Source organism: Nycticebus coucang, chromosome 3, assembly GCF_027406575.1.
Source record: "Nycticebus coucang isolate mNycCou1 chromosome 3, mNycCou1.pri, whole genome shotgun sequence".
In the NCBI taxonomy this organism is placed as follows: domain Eukaryota; kingdom Metazoa; phylum Chordata; class Mammalia; order Primates; family Lorisidae; genus Nycticebus; species Nycticebus coucang.
In genome coordinates, this window is record NC_069782.1 from 18,489,979 (window position 1) to 18,508,703 (window position 18,725).

An 18,725-nucleotide genomic window follows, 5' to 3' on the forward strand; every position below is an offset into this window, starting at 1 on the left:
GCAAGAGTCAGACTCCATCTCTACTAAAGATAGAAAAACTGGCTGGGCACCCATAGCACAGTGGTTACGGTGCCAGCCATATACACCGAGGCTTGCGGGTTCGAGCCCGGCCAGAGTCAGCTAAAACAACAAGGACAACTGCAACAAAAAATAGCTGGGCGTTGTGGTGGGCGCCTGTAGTCCCAGCTACTTCAGAGGCTGAGGCAAGAGAATCAGTTAAGCCCAAGTGTTTGAGGTTGCTGTGAGCTGTGACACCCTGGCACACTATGGAGGGTGACGTAGTGAGACTCTGTCTCAAAAAAATAAAATAAAATAAATAAAAATAGAAAAACTGGGAGGCAGAGCAAGATGGCAGCCGAGTAACAGCTTCCTTGCATCTGGGCACCGTGAGTCTGGGGAGATAGGACTCCAGGCATCTCTGGCTGGTGGGAACTGCCTATCATCACTCCTATGAGGATACAGGGAGTCAGCGAGAGACTCCTGGACCCCAAGAGGAGGACCAAAACAGGGGAAAACCGGCAAGTGGTCGCGTGTGTTCAATCCGTCTAAACCCGCCCACAACTGTAAGTTCAGTAGCAGCGAGACTGCAAACCAGAAAGGCCTTACCTGTGAACTGTTTTGATGTCCTTGGACTTGGCACTGAGTTGAACTGCCTTGGGGAAGGCCTGAGCGGGAGTGCGGAGAACTTTGGCCGTTGTCTAGGGCCCCAGTCTGAGCCGCTGAGCCAGACGGAGCTAATAGTGTTTGGCGGTGGGTCACACGGATCCATTGTCAGTGATCTGCCCCGGCAAGCTCCGCCCTCAGGGTCGCAGAGCTAGAAACGGGTGGGAGCTGGTAACCCAGCAACCAAGTAGCCTAAGGGTGGGGTCTGAGCTGCCTTGCAGCCCTAACCCTCAGGGGCAGAGTGAGACCGGTTTTGGCACACTGGGTAAGTGGATAGCCACTTCAGCAGCGATTCCAGCGAGAAAGCTGGGAAAGCTTCTGCTCAGCAAGTTTACAAGTTCAAAGTGCCTTTTAAGTAGGCTGAAGAGAGATTTAGGGCGTCTACCTGCTGGGGTTTGAGAAATCAGCAGCCTCCAGTCGTATCAGAACTGTGACTAACATCTCATACCCCAGAAGACCACGTGTTGCCCAGACAATATTCAATAACATATACAAACTGCTTTGTTTTTGGTTGTGTATTTTTTTCTTTTTTTTTTTTTGTTTGGTTGTTTTTTTTGTTTGTTTATTTTGACGTTGCTGATGTTCTTTTGTTTTTTTAATTTCAATCTCTTCAACACAGATCCCTTTTTCTTTCTCAATTTTCCTAGTTTAATTATAATTTCCCATTGCTGCCTTTTTTAATAACTTCAACTTCATTTTTGCTAGTGTTTCTACCGATATCATTTGGTTTTTCACCCAATTTTATCCCCGTAAAGTTTTCTGTTTGCTTGTTTTGGTTTGATTTATAGCATTTTTGTCTTTCCTCTCTACTTGGTGGAGGTGGGGTACTGTGTCTGATCAGGTTAGCAAAGAGCTGCTGACCTCAAGGGAACCACGCAACTGGGCACCCCCAGAAGGTGGGGTTTTTTAAGGTTGTGTCAAAGTACCCTACTGTACACCTATATTGCCCTGTCTCCCTCTTTCTGTGCCTCTCTTCTTTTTGTCAATATTCCTTATACCCACCCCCTCTCCTTTCTCTATCTTTATTTTTCTCTTATCACTCGGTCCTCCTTTCTTTCATCCCCTTTTTTTGCTCTTCAACCTTCTCACCCTTCTGGTCCTGTAACCCTTAGTCCACAGGCATAAGAACTTAAAGAGCAAGAGGAAGTGAAAGGAAAATTAGGGCAAGGAAACAGATAAAAGAAATCACTCATGAGGAAGAATCAGCAGAAAACTCCAGGCAACATGAAGAACCAGTCTAGAACAACCCCACCAAGGGACCATGAGGTAGCTACTGCAAATGATTCCACCAGTATAGAAATGTTAGGAATGACAGAAAGGGAATTTAGAATACACATGTTGAAAACAATGAAAGAAATGATGGAAACAATGAAGGAAATTGCTAATAAAGTGGAAAATAACCAAAAGGAAATCCAAAAACAGAATCAAATCAGAGATGAACGATATGAAGAATATGAAAAGGATATAGCAGACCTGAAGGAAATGAAACAGTCAATTAGGGAACTTAATGATGCAATGGAAAGTATCAGCAACAGGTTAGACCATGCAGAAGAAAGAATTTCAGAGGTAGAAGACAAAGTTCTTGAGATAACTCAGACAGTAAAAGAGGCAGAAAAGAAGAGAGAGAAAGCAGAACGTTCACTGTCAGAATTATGGGACTTTATGAAGCGTTCCAACATACGAGTTATAGGAATCCCAGAAGGGGAAGAAGAATGCCCCAGAGGAATGGAAGCCATACTAGAGAATATTATAAAAGAAAATTTCCCAAACATCACCAAAGATTCTGACACACTGCTTTCAGAGGGATATTGGACCCTGGGTCGCCTCAACTCTAACCGAGCTTCTCCAAGACACATTGTGATGAACCTGTCCAAAGTCAAGACAAAAGAAAAGATTCTGCAAGCTGCCAGGAGTAAGCGCCAGTTGACCTACAGGGGAAAATCCATCAGAGTTACCGCAGACTTCTCTAATGAAACTTTCCAAGCAAGAAGACAATGGTCATCTACCTTTAATCTACTTAAACAGAACAATTTTCAGCCCAGAATTCTGTACCCTGCTAAGCTAAGCTTCAAAATTGACAGAGAAATCAAATCATTTACGGATATACAAACATTGAGGAAATTCGCCACAACAAGACCAGCTCTACAGGAAATACTTCAACCTGTTCTGCACACTGACCACCACAATGGATCAGCAGCAAAGTAAGAACTCAGAAATCAAAGGACAGAACCTAACCTCCACACTGATGCAAAAGATAAAACTAAGCAATGGACTCTCACCAAATAAGACGAATAGAATACTACCACACTTATCAATTATCTCAATAAATGTTAAAGGCTTGAATTCCCCACTGAAGAGACATAGATTGGCTGACTGGATTAAAAAACACAAGCCATCCATTTGCTGTCTGCAAGAAACACACCTGGCTTCAAAAGACAAATTAAAGCTCCGAGTCAAGGGTTGGAAGACAATTTTTCAGGCAAATGGCATTCAGAAGAAAAGAGGAGTTGCAATCTTATTTTCAGATACATGTGGATTTAAAGCAACTAAAGTCAAAAAAGACAAAGATGGTCACTTTATATTGGTCAAGGGAAAACTACAACAAGAAGACATTTCAATTCTAAATATTTATGCACCCAATTTAAATGCTCCCAGATTCTTGAAGCAGACTTTACTCAGTCTGAGCAATATGATATCTGATAATACCATCATAACAGGGGACTTTAACACACCTCTTACAGAGCTGGACAGATCCTCTAAACAGAAATTAAACAAAGATGTAAGAGACTTAAATGAGACCCTAGAACAACTATGCTTGATAGACGCATATAGAACACTCCACCCCAAAGATAAAGAATATACATTCTTCTCATCACCCCATGGAACATTCTCCAAAATTGATCATATCCTGGGACACAAAACAAATATCAACAGAATCAAAAGAATTGAAATTTTACCTTGTATCTTTTCAGACCATAAGGCACTAAAGGTGGAACTCAACTCTAACAAAAATGCTCAAGCCCACCCAAAGGCATGGAAATTAAACAATCTTCTGTTGAATAACAGATGGGTGAAGGAAGAAATAAAACAGGAAATCATTAACTTCCTTGAGCATAACAACTATGAAGACACAAGCTACCAAAACCTGTGGGATACTGCAAAAGCAGTTTTGAGAGGAAAATTCATTGCTTTAGATGCCTACATTCGAAAAACAGAAAGAGAGCACATCAACAATCTCACAAGAGATCTTATGGAATTGGAAAAAGAAGAACAATCTAAGCCTAAACTCAGTAGAAGAAAAGAAATATCCAAAATCAAATCAGAGGTCAATGAAATTGAAAACAAAAGAATCATTCAGAAAATTAATGAAACAAGGAGTTGGTTTTTTGAAAAAATAAATAAAATAGATAAACCATTGGCCAGACTAACTAGAAATAGAAAAGTAAAATCTCTAATAACCTCAATCAGAAACGATAAAGGGGAAATAACAACTGATCCCACAGAGATACAAGAGATCATCTCTGAATACTACCAGAAACTCTATGCCCAGAAATTTGACAATGTGAAGGAAATGGATCAATATTTGGAATCACACCCTCTCCCTAGACTTAGCCAGGAAGAAATAGACCTCCTGAACAGACCAATTTCAAGCACTGAGATCAAAGAAACAATAAAAAAGCTTCCAACTAAAAAATGCCCTGGTCCAGATGGCTTCACTCCAGAATTCTATCAAACCTTCAAGGAAGAGCTTATTCCTGTACTGCAGAAATTATTCCAAAAAACTGAGGAAGAAGGAATCTTCCCCAACACATTCTATGAAGCAAACATCACCCTGATACCAAAACCAGGAAAAGACCCAAACAAAAAGGAGAATTTCAGACCAATCTCACTCATGAATATAGATGGAAAAATTCTCAACAAAATCCTAGCCAATAGATTACAGCTTATCATCAAAAAAGTCATTCATCATGATCAAGTAGGCTTCATCCCAGGGATGCAAGGCTGGTTTAACATACGCAAGTCCATAAACGTTATCCACCATATTAACAGAGGCAAAAATAAAGATCATATGATCCTCTCAATAGATGCAGAAAAAGCATTTGATAAAATCCAGCATCCTTTTCTAATTAGAACACTGAAGAGTATAGGCATAGGTGGCACATTTCTAAAACTGATTGAAGCTATCTATGACAAACCCACAGCCAATATTTTACTGAATGGAGTAAAACTGAAAGCTTTTCCTCTTAGAACTGGAACCAGACAAGGTTGTCCTCTGTCACCTCTACTATTCAACATAGTGCTGGAAGTTCTAGCCAATACAATTAGGCAAGACAAGGAAATAAAGGGAATCCAAATGGGAGCAGAGGAGGTCAAACTCTCCCTCTTTGCTGACGACATGATCTTATACTTAGAGAACCCCAAAGACTCAACTACAAGACTCCTAGAAGTCATCAAAAAATACAGTAATGTTTCAGGATATAAAATCAATGTCCACAAGTCAGTAGCCTTTGTATACACCAATAACAGTCAAGATGAGAAGCTAATTAAGGACACAACTCCCTTCACCATAGTTTCAAAGAAAATGAAATACCTAGGAATATACCTAACGAAGGAGGGGAAGGACCTCTATAAAGAAAACTATGAACTCCTCAGAAAGGAAATAGCAGAGGATATTAACAAATGGAAGAACATACCATGCTCATGGATGGGAAGAATCAACATTGTTAAAATGTCTATACTTCCCAAAGCAATCTACCTATTCAATGCCATTCCTATCAAAGTACCTACATCGTACTTTCAAGATTTGGAAAAAATGATTCTGCGTTTTGTATGGAACCGGAAAAAAACCCGTATAGCTAAGGCAGTTCTTAGTAACAAAAATAAAGCTGGGGGCATCAGCATACCAGATTTTAGTCTGTACTACAAAGCCATAGTGGTCAAGACAGCATGGTACTGGCACAAAAACAGAGACATAGACACTTGGAATCGAATTGAACACCAAGAAATGAAACTAACATCTTACAACCACCTAATCTTTGATAAACCAAACAAGAACTTACCTTGGGGGAAAGACTCCCTATTCAATAAATGGTGTTGGGAGAACTGGATGTCTACATGTAAAAGACTGAAACTGGACCCACACCTTTCCCCACTCACAAAAATTGATTCAAGATGGATAAAGGACTTAAATTTAAGGCATGAAAAAATAAAAATTCTCAAAGAAAGCATAGGAAAAACACTGGAAGATATTGGCCTGGGGGAAGACTTCATGAAGAAGACTGCCATGGCAATTGCAACAACAACAAAAATAAACAAATGGGACTTCTTTAAACTGAAAAGCTTCTGTACAGCTAAGGACACAATAACCAAAGCAAAGAGACAACCTACACAATGGGAAAGGATATTTGCATATTTTCAATCAGACAAAAGCTTGATAACCAGGATCTATAGAGAACTCAAATTAATCCACATGAAAAAAGCCAACAATCCCTTATATCAATGGGCAAGAGACATGAAAAGAACTTTCTCTAAAGACGACAGACGAATGGCTAACAAACACATGAAAAAATGTTCATCATCTCTATATATTAGAGAAATGCAAATCAAAACAACCCTGAGATACCATCTAACCCCAGTGAGAATGGCCCACATCACAAAATCTCAAAACTGCAGATGCTGGCGTGGATGTGGAGAGAAGGGAACACTTTTACACTGCTGGTGGGACTGCAAACTAGTACAACCTTTCTGCAAGGAAGTATGAAGAAATCTCAAGGCACTGAAGCTAGACCTCCCATTTGATCCTGCAATCCCATTACTGGGCATCTACCCAGAAGGAAACTAATCCTTTTATCACAAGGACACTTGTACTAGACTGTTTATTGCAGCTCAATTTACCATTGCCAAAATGTGGAAACAGCCTAAATGCCCACCAACCCAGGAATGGATTAACAAGCTGTGGTATATGTATACCATGGAATACTATTCAGCCATTAAAAAAAATGGAGACTTTACATCCTTCGTATTAACCTGGATGGAAGTGGAAGACATTATTCTTAGTAAAGCATCACAAAAATGGAGAAGCATGAATCCTATGTACTCAATTTTGATATGAGGACAATTAATGACAATTAAGGTTATGGGGGGGGAAGCAGAAAGAGGGATGGAGGGCGGAGGGTGGGGCCTTAGTGTGTGTCACACTTTATGGGGGCAAGACATGATTGCAAGAGGGACTTTACCTAACAATTGCAATCAGTGTAACTGGCTTATTGTACCCTCAATGAATCCCCAACAATAAAAAAAAAAAAAAAATAGAAAAACTGGCGGGGCATTATAGCGGGTGCCTGTAGTCCCAGCTACTTGGGAGGCTGAGGCAAGAGGATTGCTTGAACCCAAGGGTTTGAGGTTGCTGTGAGTATGACACCAAGGCACTCTGTCCAGGGTGACAGATTGAGACTCTTGTCTCAAAACAACAACAACAACACCCCCACACACACAATACAGGCCCCTCCTGAGAGGTTTAGAATCAATAGTAGGGGTGACGCTGGAGGGGCTGCCTTTCTGATGAGCTCTGGGTTGAGGCTGATTTGGTGGTTTCTTCAACCACACTTTGGGTGGACTGTCCATTCTACAGCCCATCCCTTTGGGAGTCTTTCAATAATTTTGCTTATGAAAATCGCTCTCTTTTCTCCCTGGTGGTTCACCCCATCCATCAGTACACAAACAGCCTCAAAATTCTCAACTTGAAAATGACCCTTCATTGACCCCCATCTCCTTGTCCAGCTGTGCTGAGAGCTGCGTTTCCCTCCCAGGGGGTGAATTACATGACTTGGCACCAAAACACACACCGAGTGACCTCCGTCAAAATGAAGCAGCATTGTGTGTTCATTCTATTTTTAATTTATTCACTTTTTATATTAGTCAAGCAAATATATTCATTTGTGGAAAAGAAAGAATAAAAAAATGTTACCTGTAGCTGTGTCAGCCAAAGACAAATGCAGTTGAGTATTTAGGTGTATTACATACATTTCTTCCACAATTTTTTTTAAGCCATAAAAAAAGCATCTGGAAAGAGAAGAATTTTCACATGAAGACATACACACACATGTTCATAGAGCCTTATTCATGGTAGCCCCAAATTGGAAACAGACCACATGTACATTAATTAGTGAACAGATAGATGGAATGTATGATAGTATAGTCATATCATGAGGTATTCTGCAACAGTGAAAAGGAACACACTACTGATATAAGCTATCTGGTATGGATGAACCTCAAAAACACGATAGTACATGAAAAAAAGCCAGACGCAAAGGACTACATATCATATGATTCCATCTATAAGAAACTTCTAGAAAAGGCAAATCGATGGTGACCGAAAGCCAATCTGTGGTGGCCTGAGCTGGGAGTGGATCAACTGAAAAACACCTCAAAGGGGCTTTTTGGGGGGATTTATGTTCTCAAACTGAAAGGAGAGAAAGCTGGGGGTGTGAGCAGGAGCTGGATCGTGAGAGCCTGTGTGCCGGTGAAGGGATGTGGCTCCACCTTTCAGGAACCCTGGAAGTATTTTAGCAATGAAGAAACATAGTCAAATTTGCATTTCAGGGAGGTCACTTCACTGCCAGCAGGTAACATACCACATGACTAAGGGACCTGCCCCAGATGACAACTTTGTTCAAAAGGAACAATCTTCAAGAAACCATTTTTCTTGGCAGGGAGTGGTGGCTCATGCCTGTAATCCTAACACTCTAGGAGGCTGAGGCAGGTGGATTGCTTGAGCTCAGCAGTTTGAAACCAGCCTGAGCAAGAATGAGACTCCATCTCTACTAAAAATAGAAAAACTACCTGGGGACTATGGTGGGCGCCTGTAGTCCCAGCTACTCGGGAGGCTGAGGCAAGGGGATCGCTTGTGCCCAAGAGTTTCAGGTTGCTGTGAGCTGTGATGCCACAGCACTCTACCCAGGATGACAGACTGAGACTCTGTCCTTAAAAAAAGAAAAGAAACATTTTTCTTGGTTTGTTTATAAAAATAGCACATGGTTATTTTCTACTATTTAGAAAATATAGAAGAGACACTAATAAAATCAAAATCACTTCTAATTTCATAAACAGGCCTAGGTCCCTTTGCAAATAAGTATATATCAAATTGAGATCAAACACTAGAGAGGATTTTGTAATCTTCTCCTTCCCAGTGTAGTACAAGCATTGTCTCATGTCAGTGAATATACCATGAAAACAAAATTGTGCTAGTGGTGGAATTCCCGCTGCAGGTACAAGCTGGTAGACTAGGTGCAGAGGGAGGGAGCCCAGTCAGTGTTTCTTAAACTACATAAAGCACAATAGCTGGCAGCTCGTTTCAATAAATGCTTGTTGAATTAAATATCCACCAGAGCTATCCTGGGCCTGAGTGATAGAGGTTTGCAAACATCTATGTGTAAAGAGAGAGAAAGAGAGATCTTTGAGTAAAAATCAGATGGACACTTGATGGTGGATACCCTACATGCTGATAATTATTATTCTTCATGCCTGAAAGCTGTATGCTGGTACCCAAGCATGAGGTGATGGATTTGGATTTTCTGTCATAGCCAATGCTCACAAGAATAATCAATTAATCTTCTAATGTATCTTTCATGCTCTTTCATTTTACCACCTTCCTCTTGCTGTCAGTATTTGAGACATTTGACTAGAGCAGGCATCCTCAAACTGTTTAAACAGGGGGCCAGTTTACTGTCCCTCAGACTGTTGGAGGGCCGGACTATAGTTTAAAAAAGAAACTATGAACAAATTCCTATGCACACTGCACGTATCTTATTTTGAAGTAAAAAAAACAAAACGGGAACAAATACAATCGCACCGCTTCATGTGGCCCGCGGGCTGCAGTTTGAGGACCCCTGGACTAGAGGGTTGATCGAGGAAGGAGAATCGCAAGCAATGTATCTTATGACAATGTGGGAAAGGTAAATATTCCCATTTAGGGAAGAGTTGAGGAATGTTAATAAACAGAGGCTTTTCAGTTCTTCATGTGTTGCGACCTTGTGTATGTTAGGTATCCAATTGGCTTCTATAAGACAGCTCCAAAATAATAGTGACTTAAACAATACAGAAATTTATTTTCTCTCTCAAGTGTAAGTCCAACATTTGTTTCACAATCATCCAGATCAAGAGCCCTTCTATCTTTTAGCTTTGGCTACCTCCTCAACTTCCATCTCATGGTCTAAGATGGCTGCTCTAACTCCTGCCATCATATCAATGTTCCAGTCAGTGGAAGGGGAAAAAGCACAGGGGAGGAGGGTAAGCATTCCTTTGAAGGGCAGGCTCAGTAGCTGCACACATTATTTGACAGGCAGAACTGGATCACACAGGACTGGAAGTGAGCCTGGGCAAAACAGTCTTAGCAGTTGGCTATATGTCCACTAAAATGCCAAAGATCTTTTCTAAGAAAAGAAGGAGAGACTGGATATTGTTGAACAATCAGCAGTTGATTCCACACTCTACCATTCCCCCCTCCCCAGGATGGAGGACTAGTTAATTTGGCTTTCCTGCGAAATTCCTTCATGTTCTAAGATACTGGTTTTGATGTTTCCAGATGTTGAATCAGAGGCCCCCGAAGAACTGGAAGAGGAGATTCCTGTGGTGATTTGTGCCGCAGCGGGGAGAATGGGCGCCGCCATGGCTGCCATCAACAGCATCTACAGCAACACTGACGCCAACATTTTGTTCTATGTAGTCGGACTCCGGAACACTCTGTCTCGAATACGGTAATCTGTGCACTACAGACTTTGGAGCTTCCTTAGTCTTCCTTTTGGGAATGATAACTGTCATTAGAATTCATGAGGGGAGTCCTGCGGTTTACTTGGCTTGTGTCTGCTCTCTAAGGCTTCTGTGCAGTCCACTCTCTCCATTCTCCTTTTAAATATTATAAAACCTCTTTTACATTGAAGAACACAAAAGCAGAAAATTGTTGGGTGGCGCCTGTGGCTCAAGGAGTAGGGCACTGGTCCCATATGCCGGAGGTGGCAGGTTCAAACCCAGCCCCGGCCAAAAAACCACAAAAAACAAACAAACAAAAAAAAAAGCAGAAAATTGTATAACTCCAGCATATAGTGAATCATCACAAAGTAAACACACTCCTGATATCTCCACACCCTCACCTACACTCGATAAAATCAGTGTTCTCAAATAGGTTGTTCTAATGGGTGTCCATACTGGGGTCTCACTGTGGTTTTCTTTCTTTCTTTCTTTTTCTTTTCTTTTCTTTTTTTTTTTTGACACAGAGTCTCACTCTGTCACCCTGGACAGAATGCCATGATGTCACAGCTCATAGCAACCTCAAACTGTTGGGCTTAAGCTATCCTCTTGCCTTAGCCTCCCAAGTAGTGGGACTACAGGCACCTGCCACAATGCCCAGCTATTTTTGTTGTTGTTGTTGCAGTTGTCATTGTTGCTTAGCCAACCCGGGATGGGTTTGAACCTGCCAGCCTCCGTGTATGTGGCCAGCACCCTACACACTGAGCAATAGGCGCCGCCATGGTTCCCTTATTTCTAATGCACTAACGTGGTCGAGCACTTTTCCCATGCATGCTTTTGCTATTTGGAAGTGTGTATTCAAGTCTCTTGCCTATTTTTCTGTTGGGTTGTCTATTTTTTCCTTATTCACAGGACCAATTTTTATGGTTCAAATTTTGCAGATATTATAAATTGCATTCAGATTTAATTCTTGTATTGATTTTTAATCAACAACAAATGCTACCTTATGTGGCTTTAGGCATTGGAAGTTATATTTTGAGATTGTATGTAACAAGAATCCTATTATGAATTGGATAAAAGCTAGAAGCTCTACAAGCCTGAGAAAATGGAGGTGAAGGGGGGGAGGAAAAAGGGGAGAAACCCAGGGACTGAAGAGAGATGGGGAAGATTCAGAGACAGCCAGAGGGCTCAGCACCCATAGCCCAGTGGTTACGGTGGTGCCTGTAGTCCCAGCTACTTGGGAGGCTGAGACAAGAGAATCGCTTAAGCCCAAGAGTTTGAGGTTGCTGTGAGCTGTGACGCCATGGCACTCTACCAAGGGTAGACTCTGTGTCAAAAAAAAAAAAGAAAGAAAGAAAAAGATAGCCAGAGACGCAAAGGTAAATTCAAATCATTTTTGTAGTCACAACAGCAGAGTAAAAGGACTTCAGTCAGTGTTGAAGGTCCAGAATTTCCTACTTTACAACATTTTGGAGCTGTAACTACATAGCAAAGACAGTACTGGCTGCCACAGACACTGCTTTGTAAGAAAGAAGGCACACTTTTTGTTCTTCCTGTTTCTGGGGAAAATTATTTGGATCTAGAGAGATATTTGGTTATTATTATTTTGCCTCATTTCCTTTGCAGAAAGAGTTATGTGATTAAAGGGGGTAAAGGGGGAAAGATCTAAAGCTAGGCCAGATGAGGGGGGAAAATCAGATTTATAGACTAAGTTTACATATAATTTATTTTCAACTTTTTAGGGAGGTAACAGATCGCACCTGAGGCACTAGGCAAATTCAGGAATGGTTTGAAGTGCGTACCAGATGGTTTTTTTTTTCTCATTTCTTTAGAAAATGGATTGAACATTCTAAACTGAGAGAAATAAACTTTAAAGTCGTGGAGTTCAACCCTACCGTCCTCAAAGGGAAGATCAGACCAGACTCTGCGAGGCCTGAATTACTCCAGCCTGTGAGTAGAAATCGTGCATGTGCTGGGGACAGTCCTTGGTGAGACCCTCTTCAATAGGGAACCCTAGCCATTGGGATGCAGGTGGAATATTTTTGAACCTCGCTATTTGAAATTTGAAATTTGAAATTTATAAGCCGCCTGCTCCAGAAAGAACATTTACATAAACAGAATGAAGCTATTAAAGAGAAAGGAAGCATAGAAAAATGTAGAATGCATTTATGTTTGTGAATATGGTCTGCAGGGGTGGGAGCTAGAGGTGGGTCAGGTAGAAGAGCCAGGAAAAAATGTTCTGAATCCATAGGCTGTGGAGTGTACTGTGACTGTACCTTAAATTTAGCTGTGAGTATCCCTGCAGCTAAGAAAAAACCGCAGCCTTGTGGATTATGTGCTTCATAGCCTTGACTAAGATAGTATTTTCAGGAGACACCATCGTTTTTCCTAGCATTTGAAATCCTACGGTATTTTACTGCTAGAGTTCTTAGGAAAGGGAACCTCTCCTGCATAAAGAGTGGTGCTTTTGCTGGCAGTTTTATAGAAAATGCAGCCACCTTCTGAATAGGATTATTACTACAATCCATCCTTGAAAACTTTCTAAATTCTCTCCGACCTCTGTCTATGATACGATCTCTCCCAATTGCAGATATTGTCAGAGAGGAAGCTGAGTTGGGACTCCACATTAAATAGCGCTGTTAGGAATGAAAGTTTAAAACTCATACCCATGGCTCATGCTTCTCTGGCCTTTTTCTGGCTCAAGAGCTAAACAGTTGCTGTTAGAATGACACATGTGTATGTGTGTGTGTCTTTAGGCTGATTTAGTTTTTTGAATGTAAAGGCAGGCAGGCAAATTGTGCCCTGCGAGATTGACTGGGTGTCCTCTGTGAATCCCGCTGCACAGTTCTCAGAGATGAAGGTGCCAACAGCCTCTGCAGCGGGGGTTTGGGTCTAGGGGAACTGCTGACCTGCCAGCACTGGTTTCAGCCCCAGGGCCCAGATGAGCTGGGTACTGGCAAGCTCAGGTGAGACATCTTTGCAGCCCCTGTTTTATTCTGTTCCATACCTGGGGCTGAGTGGAGGCCAGGGTCAAAGCCGACTTCCCAGGACCCCCAGAAGACATTGAGTCGTATGCTTATTCCCCACCATCATTTCTTTTGTTGTTTTAACAGCTGAACTTTGTTCGATTTTATCTCCCTCTGCTTATCCACCAACATGAGAAAGTCATCTATTTGGACGATGACGTCATTGTACAAGGTACGCTCGCTGATTGCCAAGAACTCTTGGAAAAGGATCAGCTGATAAATAGGATGACCGTCTTTCCTTATTTTCCAAATAACTAGTTGTCCGGTGATTTTTGACTGTTTATTAAAGTTCTGAATACAGTATTGTTATAAATTTGGAAATATTTTGAAAACAGGGGGTTGATACTTGCCTACATGATCCAGTTGACTGATGATTAAAGTCTAAAATAAATAGCTTGGGAGCCTTTCCTTCCTCTGTATTTCTAAAATGTATGGAAAGTAAGTTTCACTGATGACATTCTTAGGCGTGAGCTAAGGTTTAGTGCTTAAATGTTGTGTTCTATTAATACATACACATCTCTTCCACATACAAGTAAGGTAAGTTTGGTGTGGTACTTTCATAGCAACAGAAATAAATTGACCTAGTGGCTTTGTAAATTGGCATGAACTATTCTTATTGAGTTGCCAAGCCCCTGATTGAGTTGAAATCAGGGATCCAATACTCTTGTTCCTTAGCAAACCCAGGAATTGTTTTAGCTCCAAGGCTCTATCTAGCCCTAAAACAAACACTGTAACGTTTTAACCGCTGGCATCTTTAAATGCAGGTGATATCCAAGAACTGTATGACACCACTTTGGCCCTGGGCCATGCAGCAGCTTTTTCGGATGACTGTGACTTGCCTTCCACACAGGACATACATAGACTTGTGGGGCTGCAGGTGGGCACACTGTTTTGGAAAACTAACCCTTGCCCTGCTGTTCTGGCTCCTTCTCCTCCCCTGCAATTCCAAGTCAGTATAAACTCCACCTTGACAATGCTGCCGACCAGTCTGCTGGGAGGCAGAACGGCACAGGTGTTTATGTGGCCTTTCAGTTCACATCCCAACTCTGATCTTTACCGACTCTGGAGCGAGTTACTTTTACCCTGCAAAGTCCCACTTTCCTTATCGGAAACTTGGCAAGGATAGTGTCTGTTTTGTTGTGTTTTTGTGAGCTATAATGAAAGGACATGACAGCAAAGTATCCATTGTGTAGTAAATCCTCCAGAAATGGCAGTGGTTACCTGGGTTCCTCATAAGCACGCTGTGTCAGATGGTATTTTCTGCAAAAAGACTCCCTGAACTATTGGTTCTATATTCAGAGTTACTTCCCCACCCCCTCTTAGTAGAGAAAAATGTTGATTTTGTTCAAGGGTAAAGATCTCCTTACCCTGGTGGAAAAGAGGAAATTTGAACCTGTATGTAATGCTGAAACCAAGAAGTAGCTTTGAAATGCAAGGTGCTATGAAGAGTTGATGCTGTTCTTCAAAAAATGTCTAGCAAACAATTTTCCATGTGTGACATTTAAAGTATTTAAGGCGATGCCCATAGCTCAGTGGGTAGGGCATCAGCCACATACACCAAAGCTGGCGGGTTTGAGCCCAGCCCAGGCCAGCTAAAATCAACAGTGACAACTGCACCAAAAAAAATGGCTGGGCATTGTGGTGAGCGCCTGTAGTCCCAGCTACTTGGGAGGCTGAGGCAAGAGAATTGCCTAAGCCCAAGAGCTGGAGGTTGCTATGATCTGTGAGGCCACGGCACTCTACCAAGGGCAACACAGTGAGACTCTGTCTCAAAAATAAATAAATAAATAAAGTACTTGAAGATGTAGACTCTGAGACCAGATTCGACTTTGCCAAAATCTTGGTGTTATCATAGCTTTATTACTTTGGGCAAATTACTTAGATGATTTTTCCCCCTTTATTCATCAAACAGAGGTAATAATAGTACTTTCCTTGTGGAGTTATTGTGAGAATTGAATCAGTTAATACACACAAAGTTATTACATACAGTTAATGAGGTAATGTGCATAAAGTTCTTAGAACAGCGGGGCTGGCACATAGAAAGTACTCGTGTGTTTCCATGACATGAGTACTAGATGAAAGATTGTGTCCTGCCAACTACACTGAGTGTTTACTGTGTGCCTGACACTGTTTTAGGTTCATTGTTTGGGTGAACAAACCCCAAATTCCTGCCTTTATGTAGCTTCATTCTAGTATGAAGAGACAGGCAGTGAACAAATATTGAGCAGAGGGTCAGGGGCTGTACTTCATTTAGGGTGATCAGGGAGGGCTCCACTGAGATGGTGACATTTTAGCCCACACCTGGAAGAACTGAGGGAACCACCTGTGCAGACATTTGGGAACAACATTCCAGGAAGAGGCACTGGCAAGTGCAAAGGTCCTGAGGTAGGGTGTGTCTGGTGAATGAAAGGTGGTTGGTGTGGAAGAGGGATCAAGGGGAGAATAATAGAAGTTAGAGAGGCAATGTGGGCCAGATGGTGTAGGGCCTTGGAGACTGTCTCAGGAACTCTGGCCTTTATTAGGAATGAGATGGGAAGCCATGGACGGGGGCCCTTTGACAAGATGAATGGCTTAGAGACAGAGTGGGAGGTTGAAGGGTGGAATCATGGACACTGGTTAGGAGGAACTTGCAGAAATCCAGTGAGCGGCGTCATAGCCTGGAACGGGAAGGCAGCGTGGAAATGAGAGAGGAGGTTGGCTTCTGGCATTTTGAAGACAGGACCAATAGGATTTACTGACACACTTGGATGAGGAATGGAGGAGAAAAGAGTCAAGGATGACCTAATGGCCCAGGTTTTCTGCCCAAGTCTCTAGGACAGAGATGCTACTGACGGAGGAGGAGCAGGTTGTAGGGAAGCAGGTTTTGGACAGGATGGAGGTCAATTTCTGGATGTAAGCTGGACCTGCTTTACTAAGCATCTGAAAGGAGACATTTAGATGGCAGATGTAGCAGGAGTGGGAAGTCTAGAGTAGAGGTCGGACCCACCAGACGGCTGGTATTTAGAGCCAGGAGACTGGATGAGACTGTCTTTGGAATTACTGCTAGAGAGAGAAACAGGGACTGGACTAGACCTGGGGCATTGAACATTCAGAGGGTGAAGAAATAAGGGGAAACCAGCAAAAACCAAAAACAAAACAAGAGACACTAGGAAGTGGCTGGTGACACAGGAGGAAACTCAGAGAAGCTGCACAAGGGCTTCATGAAAATGATCATTTTCCAGAAACAAAAAATTGGTTGGCTTAAAGCACTCTTATGCTCTTCCCTAATAGAACACATACATGGGCTATCTGGACTACCGGAAAAAGACCATAAAAGACCTTGGCATCAGCCCTAGCACCTGCTCTTTCAATCCTGGTGTCATCGTTGCCAACATGACGGAGTGGAAGCACCAGCGTATCACCAAACAATTGGAAAAGTGGATGCAGAAAAATGTGGAGTACGTGTGGCCCTCTCTGCCATTTTTTCCCATGCTTCAGAACAAAATATTCAGTTAATTTTCTATGCATAGCTCAGGGCTTAGCAATATTTGTCTTCTTAGGTCAGATGTCCCTAGAGGCAGTGTTGACAAAGAAAAGGAATTAAGTAGGCTAAAAAAAAAAATCTCTCCCCAAATGATACAAATTAGAAGAATCCAGATCCTGTGGAATGAGGAGTCCTTTATTACACACTTTCCTAGTCAGCTGTTTAATAATGTGACTTGAATCTTTTTTTCTTTTTTGAGACAGTCTTGCTCCATTGCTGAGGGTAGAGTGCCTTGGCCTCAGCCTAGCTCACAACAACCCTAATCTCATGGGCTCAAGCAATCCTCCAGCCTCAGCCTCATGAGTAGCTGGGAGTACAGGTGCCCACCATCACGCTGGGCTAATTTTTCGATCTTTAGTAGATATGGGGGTACCATTTTGCTCAGGCTAATCTGGGCAAACTCCTGACCTCAAGCAATCCTCCTGCCTTGGCCTCCCAGAGTGCTAGGATTACAGGCATGAGCCACCGCACCTGGCCTGACTTGACTCTTTTTCACTGAAAATCTTCAATTACCTTAGTTGAGTTTCTTCTCATATAAGGATTATTTTATAAAGTTGACTCTGCTTTTTAAGGTTTTCAAAAAACTTCTAATTTTTCACTGTTGAAGTTTCAAAATAAGAAAATAAATAACTCTAACGCAACCACTGTTATCATGCCATTGTACTTCCTGTCGGTCTCTTTTATCTGGATATTTTGGTACCTCATAACTTTGAATTTGTGAGTAAAGTTACTCTGTAAGTAATACAGGATCAGAACTTGATCTGCTATGTCTACCATAAAAAAGACTCAGTTAAAATGGCAAAATATTAACACTCTGTGAATCTTCGAGGCAGCATGTATGAGAGTTCATGGTATCTTCACAATTTTGTGTAAGTTTGACAATTTTCAAAATAATCAGTTGAGGGAAAATGAAAGGCTTATGTAATGGAAGTCTTTCATCTTTTACAAGTATTCTACTTGATCTGAGTTTATGAGAGCTCCACCCAAGTGTTGCTTTTCTATTTTATTTCTTAGGGAAAACCTCTATAGCAGCTCCCTGGGAGGAGGGGTGGCCACCTCCCCAATGCTGATTGTGTTTCACGGGAAATATTCCACGATCAACCCTCTGTGGCACATAAGGCACCTGGGTAAGTATTTCAGAAAAACACCAGGTTCCTTAGCTTAGGTCCTGCAGATGACTTTGGACAAGTTACTTAACCCTCTGTTCAGAGTCTGCAGATGCCGCTGATGTTCTCCGCTACCTGAGGGGCACGTTTCTCAGAAGCCATGGTCGCTACTGGACTAGTGCTGAGCATATGTGACGTGTGCAATAAACATTGGCTTTTGTTCAGATGGAACTTTCACTGTCAGACTTTTTTCCGAGGCCTTTATTGCCCTTTATTGCAGGGGACTACAGTGGACAAGACCAAATGAAGTAGCATAATGGCCTATGACAAATTTTGATAGCTGGCATTAAACTTTGTTTTAAAAAGCACTAGTCACTTACTGAATGTGAACTATGTGCATCCCTTAATCTGTTCACTACAAAGCGTGGGCTCTGGGTATGGCTGGGAATCCCAACTCCGCTATTGTATGATCATAGGCAAGTTACTCAACTTCTCTGTACCTCGCTTTACTTACTTGTAAACTGAAGCTAATAGATTTTTACAAAGTTTTGTAAGGAACAAATTACTGAATACATGTAGATTGCTTAGAATTCAGGCGTCCTCGAACTGCGGCCCGAGAGCCACATGAAGCGGTGTGAATTGTATTTGTTCCCGTTTTGTTTT

At 41.9% G+C, this 18,725-nt stretch overlaps 1 protein-coding gene across 5 annotated transcripts in view; it reads left to right on the plus strand.

The window, feature by feature from the left end:
- The window catches only part of GLT8D2 (glycosyltransferase 8 domain containing 2), a 50,056-nt gene that overhangs the window by 27,416 nt on the left and 3,915 nt on the right, over window positions 1-18,725 (plus strand). For 3 of the 5 annotated variants that reach the window (XM_053583955.1, XM_053583956.1, XM_053583958.1), the window contains 6 exons: window positions 10,247-10,418; window positions 12,240-12,357; window positions 13,521-13,605; window positions 14,198-14,310; window positions 16,704-16,870; window positions 17,971-18,083. In XM_053583955.1, coding sequence (XP_053439930.1) covers window positions 10,247-10,418; window positions 12,240-12,357; window positions 13,521-13,605; window positions 14,198-14,310; window positions 16,704-16,870; window positions 17,971-18,083 — 768 coding nt within the window. Of the gene's footprint in view, window positions 1-10,246; window positions 10,419-12,239; window positions 12,358-13,520; window positions 13,606-14,197; window positions 14,311-16,703; window positions 16,871-17,970; window positions 18,084-18,165; window positions 18,513-18,725 lie in introns of those variants that run through there. The other 2 variants (XM_053583957.1, XM_053583960.1) reach the window with 2 other exon arrangements.